Genomic DNA, 10,984 nt, shown 5'->3' on the forward strand with positions numbered 1-10,984 from the left:
GGTCATCTCAGTCCCAGTTACTGTAAATACTGTAAGTGGTGGAAAGTTTCCAGGACTGACCTGGGATTATCCCCTCAACATCCCTGATAAATCTGGAAAGAGCAGTTCAGTAGTTTGGCATGTGGCCTTTCATTTCGTGTGCAATCGGATTTGGGGTAGGAATAAATTGGAGAGTCCAGTATAATAATTATTTTAAAAGCCACACTGCCATCTAGTGACAACTTAGGCACTAGTGAAATCCTGAATACATAAAATGGCCTAAAAATAAATTGGTAAAAACAAAAAGGATTTGTTCAGCTGTCTTAAAGTTTAGTCAGACTTGGTCAGGTGACCTTTGACGTCTGAATTAAAAAAAAATCATCATCCACATGAATACTACAGCTATATATATACACTCAGAAAATATTAATGTGCAGATCTGAAGGACTAGATGAATGAGATGGCAAAATAAATAAATTAAGTTTGGTAAATTCACGTGTTCTGCAGAGAGGTGATAAAATGTTCATAAGCTCAGACAGGGTTGAGTCTGATAGCAGAGAGAATTCAGTCGGTGTCTTACATGTACTGCTTTCACAAAAGTATAACCATAATTGCCAAAATCTCCATGATTTTTGTTGTATGTATGTGTATACTCACACACACACACACACACACACACACACACACACAAACACACAGTGTTTGGTCTGACCTAAAGAAAAGACATCTTGGTTATTTAGTTGACTCTTGTTTTAATGCAAATCTTTGTAAAACTTCTGCTTCTTAATTAACTTTTTTGTGACAACTAGCCCCCATATGTACGTTTAACTAATTTGCCTTTAATCTAACATCTAATAGACTAAATAAAATGCAATGTTTGATAATCTAGATGAGACGTACAATAAAATAAAACAAAATAATTATACCGTACTACTGCTAAATATCACTTTTGTGTCAAACGTAGCTAATTTACACATAATGTCACAATTAATAATTTAGGCTAATTTAAATTCCACTTGCTTTAAAAAATCGTTTTGATCCGCGTAAGCACGAAGGATTGTTTTTGCTGCATATCTGAAATTTTTACTGTCCTTTCCTTCACATAAATCACCGAGCACACATGCTTAAGGTAATTGTGGATATGTGTAGAATGGGATTTGTCACATTGATCAGCCAGTTATCTGCTGCGATACCGCTGACATCAAACAGCAGCGACGGGAGCGCGCTTCAGTCAATCACACACACACCGTGACCGCCATAATAACAGTAGCTCTCCATCAGCATCAAAAACACATCCGCAGGGGAAGCAGTGAGTATCTCTTCTGCATTCATTTCCGACGAAAAAAAAAATCGTATGCTGTGTTATTCAAAACGGTATATCGTTTATTCTCTGCCGTTTCCAAGCGGATAAGACAAGAGAAATGCGAGAGGAAACGTAGAATTTATCCGTCTCTTCTATTTTCCCAATCGAAAATTCGCTTGATCCCTTCAGTGCATCATAAGAAAGAAAAACATCCATCATTATTTTGACTTATGATGCCTCACTGAACGCTCAGCTGTTGCGTAATAATGGTACACGGTGAGCGCGTAATGACGTGTGATGAATTACAAATTACGCTTAAATGCTTACGTTTGTCTTGTCCGTGTGTTTGATAATGAATTATGATTTGATAAGCGTGGTGTGGTGTGGTGTGAGTGCTGTATTGGTCTGTGGACAGCGCAGACATCATCTGGACGCCTCACACATGCTGATGTGCTGTTCAATTTGGGCATCTCGGATAACCTTGATAGAGCAAATAAGGTGTTCTGTGGAAGAGCCAATGAAACACGCCTGTTCCGTGGCCTCCAGTGTCTTCCACGTGAAGTGATTGTATCTGAAAAGGAACATGCAATTATTAATTTAAAACAGCTTCAAATATAATGCTTTGTCAAAATAGCATTAATGACGTCTTTAACAATAATGAAAATAAATAAATGGGGTTAATACATTTACATAATTTGGTATTAAAACTACAAATAGATACATTTCAACAACCAAAATGTCACACACAAAAAAAGCAAATGATCCATGATTAGTGCGTTAATGTCTATCAGACAGCCTTTTCATATCTAAATCAGCTGTTTTGGTTTGAGTAATCTCTAGAACTATATGAAGATTTTTGTGATTTGCAAAAAACAGTCAGTTTTAAAGAACATTACAATATCAATCAAACTCCAGTTGGGTATTTGATTAAATAATAATAACGAAAAGAAAATATGATAAACACAGTAAAAAAAAAAAAAATGATTTATGCAAATTTATGAAAACTGACTTTTGCAAATAAACTCATCATTTGCACACAAAAAAACTACTTGCTATTCAGTGCTAATCTCCACCTAAAATAAACTCAAAAATCATTTTAAATAAGAATAACTGAAATTATGGAAATGTCTAATCAGTTAAGTTTTTATTGGCCGGTGCCGACAATCTCAAAATGGCTTAATGTGGGCTGAGGTGTCTGTCTATCACTAGTGATTGTTGTGTTTATGTGTTTTGTATTCTGGAGAGGGCTCTGTAATAGCCTATTAGCTTGGAGAAAGATAATTAGAGAGAGCTGTAACCTATCAGATGTTTTCCTTAGTCGGCTAATGAGTAAGACATGAGACAGTGTGTGTGTTGGTGAATTAGTATGCACAGACGCGAGTGTGTGTACACACACACTCAGTCATAATGACATGGAGAGAGATTCACAGTAACTGAGTAACAACATCACAGAGCTCCAGCATCAGACCCCTCAGAGACAGACTTAATGGAGAGATATTTACTGTCTAACTAGTTCTAAATGGAAAACATCAACCAACAGATGCAGTATTATCAGAGTTACAAATCCTCTCTGGTGAACGATGGCATGGAATGATGAAATTATGCAATAACATCAATTAGTAACTGTGACTCTTAATTTATCTTAAGAAATATATTTAGTTCAACCGAAATACATATACAGTAAACACACACACACACACACACGTGTGTGTGTGTGTGTGTGTGTGCATATATATATTATGTAAAATAAGTGTGTGTATATGTGTGTGTGTGTGTGTGTGTGTGTGTGTGTATACATACGTATATTACATTAAATTATATTGCAACAATAATATAAAAACTTTGTCACAAACTACTAAGAAAAAATACAGCAAAAGGATAGGAAACCAGGTCCAAAAACCTCTCCAAGCAAGTAATTCAAATGATTTATTGAACATAAAAACTGCTTTTAGATGCAAACATCACAATAAACCAAAAGAAAAAAAAATTGCTGTTATAACACAAAATTGCTGAGTAATGAAGAGTAAGACACTTACTGAAAGTAAATTGTATAAGTATTCATTGGAATATATTAAGTTACTTTGCATTTTTTTTCGAGTATAGGATCTAATCATTCATGTTTGCTTCAGATATGGTGAAATTAGGCAGTAACCTGGTGGACAAGATGGAGAGACAGCCATCGGTGGAGGACGGTTTTGACAACATCCCCCTCATCACTCCACTGGAGGTCGGCCAGTTACAGCAGCCTTTCCCTGATAAGGTAATTACCATTCATGCATTAGAGAGCAGAACCCACACATAGCACCATATTAAAGACAGCAGTGCACCCCTGTTACTCATTACTCTGCATAAAACTTCATTAAGGGGAAGAATGTCATAGGAGACCAGAGGTGGACCGGCAGACATCCAGTACCACTGATATCATCAAAGACATTGTGGAAACCACCCCGATAGATCCCAGAATTCATGTGACACCATCAAGTTTATTGTCACTGAGTATGATACAGCGCCGAAAGTCTTTGCAAAAACCATCTGATCTTGCAAATGCACACAAGCTAATTTCAGGACTCTCACAGATGGCTTATATCGATTCTTAGCTCTGTAGGAGGAAAGTGCAACGGGTGGAAACGCACAGCAGAGTTTGAATTTAACTTTGCAGTGACTCATCTAAAAGATGACAAATGATATAGTAGTAGGTGTTTGCTCTCTGCATTTTATAATGTGCTGAAGTAACATCTTGTGTATCCTACAACCTACACTGTTTGAAAAACCTGCTTCTACCTATGTTTTTCCCAAACATATCTATACATACAATTCACTGTGGTTTCCAGCAGAAATGACCACTAGTGGCTGGAAAACATTGATTTGTATTCCTTTTCATGCAAATTATGATTACAAGGGCAGAGTGTTCATTGTTAAGACTCATTATCCCACATCTCTTTGCACAATACTATGTTATGGCCTCAACAAACAACCAAGTGCATGATTTGGCGAGGAGCTAAAATGTCAAGGTTGCTTCAGCAAATGTGTTTTATCTTACGTTTGCTTTTGTTAAAGCTATCGGTTAGGTTTAGGAGTGGGTCCTACATTTCTAAATCCTAAATTTGGCTTCAATCAGAGCACATAAAACTTGGTTGGGATGTAATGTTGACTTTACTTTGGCTGTCCCAATAATTCCAAAAAGCCTCATTGTTGTGTGTCAGTCAGTGGTGCGCAAACTGGTAGACCATATTGGACTAACAACAATCCACCTTAACATAGTCAAGATGTTCCTTGGAACATAATATCTTGTCGACCATTTAGAAACTTTTGAAAACACAGCTACTTGCTTCAGCTTGTTTTCCATTAGGGTTTCTAATGCTAACTCTGAAAGCAGCGAGCCCATTCTTGTGGTTTCTACCCAGCCCCCTCTCATCTTGTTCTTTGTTTGGACTATTTTAATAGTTCATTCTTTCTCTGTGACTCTATAGGTGATTGTGAAAACCACAGCAGAGTATCAGCTGAAGTCGAAGAAGAGGAAGCTGTATGTTCCGAGCATCAAGAAGCTAAACATAAACCTTTACGATGAGATGTCAGAGAAGCTGAAGGTAAATAAAGACAAGGCCAGATTGCCCAGCCTACTTAGATCTTGCATTTGTCTCTGTTAGTGAGGGAAATGCGAGTATAAATAAAAAATGGAAGGCATAAATAGGTGTGTGAATGTCTGTGTTTTCCAGCTGACTGGGTTGATTATTATCACCTTGGCGTTCCTGGCGTGTCTGCTGCTGTTGGTCATGTATAAAGCGCTGTGGTACGATCAGCTCGGCTGCCCTGAGGGCTTCGTTCTCCAGGTACTCAGTATAGCACAAACACACCATGCTGAGAACATTTGTGGGCTACTTTACAAACCATTTTTGTTATGAAATGTAGAAGAGAAATCACAGTTCTGTAAACAAAAGTCTTCACTTGTGGCTTTAGTGAAAATTAGCCAGTGGTTGTCACCAGTATGACATCTCAAAATCGTTTTCACCTCAAAAACGTATCCTACTTTCTTTCATTGTGAATGAATCATCTGTGAATGGTGGTAGATAACTACCAGATCAATAATAATTTATACAGCCGCCTGTGTATTAGTAGTTTGGATTTTTAAGTTACATTGTAACTCAAGCAAGTGGTGCCAAGTGACTTATGAGTGACTTTATGCATGACTCACTGAATCATTCATTCAGCCCATTTGTTCAAAATTGCTGATTCATTCAGGAACAAAACATTTGAATTCAGTCAAATTATGATTCAAATTTAATTCATAATGCAGGGTTTCCCATACATTCATTAATTTGTGGCGGCCCGCCACAATATCAACGCTGACCGCCACGGATTGATTCAGATTTTTAAACTATTTAATATGGGTACAATTGTATTTTATTGTAGAGCTGCGCGCTGCTTGCTCCCTCCCTCTCACAAACTGACAACGGAGGCACGCACGACTAGCCCCTCCTCTTCGAACACGATCTGAATCAAAACATGAGCATGCGTTAGTTAGAGGACGGATTGTTGCTTAATGCTTATTCCCCCAGCGAAGATTCCAGAATCAATCCGGAGTTGAATGGTTAGTAATGAACACTGTTGCTCAACATAACTCTGAGAAGTTAGTCTATGTTAAGCGTTGTCGCGTTTCCATTACAGATTCGCGCAAAAAAAATTTTTTATTCTAAATATCAATAAACAACTATTGCGAAATGACGGCGTTTCCATTAACCGATGTTATGCGACTAAAACATCATTTTTTTCCTCTCGCGATCAGTCATTCCAAAAATCATGGCAACGGACGTTGGTAGGTTTATATATATCACAGCCACCAGACTAGACATTATATTATTATTATCTCCAGGTTCAGGTTGGTGTGTGTTGGTTTTTGTCCACCTCAATTTCCAGGTGTGTGTGTGTGTGTGTGTGTGTGTGTGTGTGTGTGTGTCAGAGTCTGTGTCTGTCCACCTCCAGGTCCAGTTTGGTGTGTGTGTGAGCCTGTGTGTGTCTGAGTCTGTGTCTGTCCACCTCCAGGTCCAGTTTGGTGTGTGTGTGAACCTGTGTGTGTCTGAGTCTGTGTGTGTGAGTGTGTGTGTGAGTCTTTTTGAATGTTTGAGTGTGTGAGCCTGTGTTTGAGTGTGTCAGTAAGTTTGTGTGTGTGTGTGTGTGTGTGTGTGTGTGTGTGTGTGTGTGTGTGTGTGTGTGTGTGTGTGTGTGTGTGTGTGTGTGTGTGTGTGTGTGTGTGTGTGTGTGTGTGTGTGAGCAAAATTTGCAACAACAAGTCTGTGGAGCAGTCATAGCATAGAAAGTGTAGCAATGGCATAGCAATGTAGCAATAGCAATGTCTTTAAAGGGATAGTTCACCCAAAAATGAAAATTCTATCATCATTTATTCACCCTCAAGTTGTTCCAAACCTGTATGAGTTTCTTTGTTCTGCTGAACACAAAGGAAGATATTTGGAAGAATTTTTGTAACCAAACAGATGTCGGTTCCATTGACTACCATAGTATATATTTTTTCCTACTATGGGAGTCAATGGGGACCGAGATCTGTTTGATTCTGTCATTCTTCCAAATATCTTCCTTTGTGTTCAACAGAACAAAGAAACTCATACAGGTTTGGAACAACTTGAGGGTGAGTAAACGATGATAGAATTTTCATTTTTGGGTGAACTATCCCTTTAAGGTATCTGACACTAAGTGTTGGCAATGGATGTGTACTTGTCACTAAAAATATATGATATATTATTTAAATATAAATATATCTTATATTTTATATCATATATTTTTAGTGACAAGTACACATTTCCATTGCCAACACTTAGTGTCAGATACCTTAAAGGGATATATATATATATATGATATATTAAACTTAGGATAGGCAGCAGGGCAGCTTACTAGGTTTTGGAGCCGAGCAATTAAGTATTAGCTGCATCTTTTGTTGGTGTGGTATTTGTTTAAATGTACTTTGTTTGCAGCTCAGCAAAGCTTAGCTGCAGATCTTCAGTCTGCGGACAGCATCTGAAGAGCTGCATTAGCTTTGGTGGAGTGTGAGAATGTCTTTAATTAGTCTTAACCATGACTAAACTGTGATTAAGGCCTGCAGGGGTTTCCACCTCACCCCCTTTGATGCAGATACCACTGCCATAATTAGCATGCCACACTAATGTAGCCTTGCTAACTTGAAGAGCGGGAAAATTGCCTATTGTTTAGATGGAATGAGGTTTATGGAAGCTTTGGCATGTTGACGTCTCTTTATTGACGTCTTTCAGTCGCAAAACACTTCTTTTTTTTTTCTTCTTTTTTTGTGGTATGTGTAAAGTGTCACTGTTTTACAAATTGGAAATATATAAATATTTCATCGTTTGCATTCCTGAGAAATAGTTTATCACTGCTTACGCTATGTAATCAGTTTTCATTTCAATTTAAGAATGTTGATATTTTAAGATATATCGCTACAGGTTCTGCAAGTTTAAATTTGTTTTATAAATTGTGCTTATGTAACTTTGTAACTTTGATGTTATTCTAACTAGAAATACTTCTTTCTACATTTTGCTTAAAACTTAACGTGTTTGTTCCATGCATAATATTATGTAGATGGTACATTAATTTTTTTCTATATTGGATAAGATGATTGGGTTGTTTACATGCTCTTGTTAAGAATAACATATTACCATAGCAATCTTAATTTTGTTGCAGAATATAGTATGTGTATATTTTGCAGGGTATACAAACTGGTTATGGTTAAACTTATCCCCGATAATCTGCTATTTGCCCAAATGAGAATTTTGCGCCAGAGCACATTACATATTCATTGCATATTGATGGATTCAAATAGTTAATATCACATATTATATTTTTTTTGTTTGTTTGTTTTTGTTTTACACTAACGGAAACACAGTTTTATATTTCTTGTTTCTATGATTATAATTGGCCACTCATTAAATTAAACATGCAACATAATGAGATTTCGTCAAAAATCTTACTTTTTTGTTGTTGTTTGTTTTTCTTGCTATACACACACACACACACACACACATATATATAACAAACAATATATTTTAGCACTTCAGGTCATTGATTTTTACAGACATGTGTTTCTTGTTGATGTTTGTAGACAATGTGCTAAGCTTCACATCATCTCAACACATTTGGAAAAGACAGTGATAGAATATAATTGTCCACTTCTAAAACATCGATTTCCCCAATTTATGCTTGTGCGTAAACGGAAGTGGCAGGATTGTTGTTTCAGAGGCAGTTTTCAGCAGTTTGGCCGCTCTACCGATGCTATATCAACAGGAATGCAGCGCTCCATGACATTCACCTTTATGTTTGATTTATTACAGAACCTGCCTGACCTTCTCCATTCTAGTTAATGTATTCCTATATAACCTTTATTTGCAAACGTCTGCTTTCTAATCTAGCACAGACACTGCACCCCGTCGGCTCTGGAGATGTACTACCCTGAGCAGAACTCCAGGGGCAGCTTGTACACCGCCATGACCCACCTCAACCAGGCCAAGAAGAACATCCCAGAGCTGTCCCCTCCCTGGCTGCCAGTCATGAAGGACAAGGTGAACCACTCCGAGAAATAAGGGCGAGAACGGGTCACTGTATTTTCCCTTTAGAGGGTTTATGAGGATGAAATTCAGATAATGTTGATGGTCAAGTTGATGGAAGGCATTTATGTGTGTATTTCGTGTTTAAAATGGGAATTTTGATGGGAAAGGTTCTTCTGCAATACAAATGCTTTAAGAAATCTACTCCATACTTGATTAGAAGAAACCTAGACTCTGAAGCTCATCCGAACGTGTTTTAAATGTCACCACGCCACTTTTCAACGGCACGTCTCACTGTGCTATTGCAGAATTAGTCGTGCTGCTTGTAATTCTGCAAAATTTGTTCACCGTTAGTTCTCACTTATGGTTTCATATGAAGTCATTTAGCTTGGTGTAATGAAGTGCGTGTTGGCTGTGAATTGTGTTCTAATGAACCGCAATGCAACTGAGAAACAAGTGCATTGACTAGAAAAACTATTCCAAAAACTCATTTTCCCTTAAATACACTAACTACTGATTGTTGTCTTAAAGCAACGTGTCTTTGATTTAAAAAGAGAAAAGCGATTAGACTTCACTTTTTTTTTTTTTTGGCTTAAACGGTACATTTTATACACATTTGCATGCTTAAAAATATCCTAGAATTGAAATGAAAGATGTGAAAACCAATTCATTTGAATGTAAATAGGAGTAACAGTAAACCTATTTTAGGTATTAGAACAGTCATTTTTGTTTGTTTGTGTGCTGAAACATTTACACACAAAGCACCAGCAGCCATTTAAATGTTTATTAATGTTGTGGATTCTTTAAAAAGTTTGAGAATGTGATAACACCTCATGAAGGTGAGTGACCTTTGAATTGTTTTTGTGGACATTTATCACTTCTACAGCAAATCAGTCCCAGCTGAATGTATAAACTTCCAAAAGCAAAGTGGGAAACATGTTTCCCACTTTCTGTTGTTAGTTTTTATTTATTTTATTTTTTTTCAATTGCTAAATGTAAAGTTCTTAATTCTAAAGTGCATTAATTTATGTATTTCTCTTATTCATTTGACTGGTGCTGGAAGGGAGAATTGAAGTTCTTATAAGGTGCAGGTGAAATCATAAAGCTTGCAGTAATAGTCATTTCTGTGTGTGACAAACATTTGTTCATCCTCGATGGATAATGACACAATAAAGGTTTCAGTATTCACCAGCGTGGGGTTCTATCATTGCGCTGGAGTTTCTACAACTGCAGTTGGTTTTCATATAATGGTGAATAGATTGTATTATTCAGAAAAATCCAGAGCGGTGGTGCTGTAAATTTATAAAACTTAATTCATAAACATTTATTATTTGTAGTGTTAATATTTAAAAATGGTGATGATGATCGCAATAATAATGATTATTATAGAACATAAATTAATTAAAAAGGATTGAATAAAAACTTATTTACACTGGACTAATAAACTAATAATAATAATAGCAATAATGTGTTATTGTTATAAGTTAATTGAAAAGGATTCAATAAAATTGTAGTTAAATTAAAAATGGCAATAATGATGACAATTAGATCATAAATTCATTAAAAATGGTTGGATTAAAAACTTAAGTTGGATTCTAGAATTATTATTATAGATCATAATTTCATTAAAAAGCATGGAGTTAAATTATATTAACAATTTTATGAAAGAGAAAACAGCTAAATTAAATTTAAAAGTTACATTTATTATGCATGCTACATTTGTGAAGTATTAGTCTAAATATGAATACGGCTAACATTCAACTGAGAATATTTAATCTATAGGTAAACATTTTCAAAAGACATATTTCAAATTTTAATAGATTGTATTTTACATAACCTTAAAATTCTTGTGTGTGTGTGTGTGTGTGTGTGTGTGTGTGTGTGTGTGTACACACCCACAATCACACAAACAGGATTTCACACCATGTTCCTTCTAGTCCTCTGTGTAATTAATATAATATTCATTCCTTGCATTGTACTGTACTGTATGTCATGCAGGCACTGAACCCAATAAAGTGTTAAAGTAATTATTAGAGAATAGCATAGTCAGCTCACAGCAGGTGTTGTCAGAGGAAAGGGCGTTCATTTGAGTGAGGGTGGGAAGTGGTTGTGGGTCAAGCCCTGTTTGAGGGGTGTG

At 36.4% G+C, this 10,984-nt stretch overlaps 1 protein-coding gene across 1 annotated transcript; it reads left to right on the top strand.

Annotated features, from left to right (window-relative positions):
• The first annotated feature begins 1,140 nt into the window (after positions 1 to 1,140).
• On the top strand, positions 1,141 to 9,043 carry caly (calcyon neuron-specific vesicular protein). Its single transcript, XM_059554608.1, has 5 exons — positions 1,141 to 1,288; positions 3,412 to 3,542; positions 4,753 to 4,869; positions 4,999 to 5,112; positions 8,713 to 9,043. The coding sequence occupies exons 2-5, from the start codon at positions 3,414 to 3,416 to the stop codon at positions 8,881 to 8,883; spliced, it is 531 nt and encodes a 176-aa protein (XP_059410591.1). The 5' UTR covers positions 1,141 to 1,288; positions 3,412 to 3,413; the 3' UTR covers positions 8,884 to 9,043.
• Positions 9,044 to 10,984: the final 1,941 nt, after the last annotated feature.

This window comes from Carassius carassius, chromosome 7 (assembly GCF_963082965.1).
Source record: "Carassius carassius chromosome 7, fCarCar2.1, whole genome shotgun sequence".
Taxonomy (NCBI): domain Eukaryota; kingdom Metazoa; phylum Chordata; class Actinopteri; order Cypriniformes; family Cyprinidae; genus Carassius; species Carassius carassius.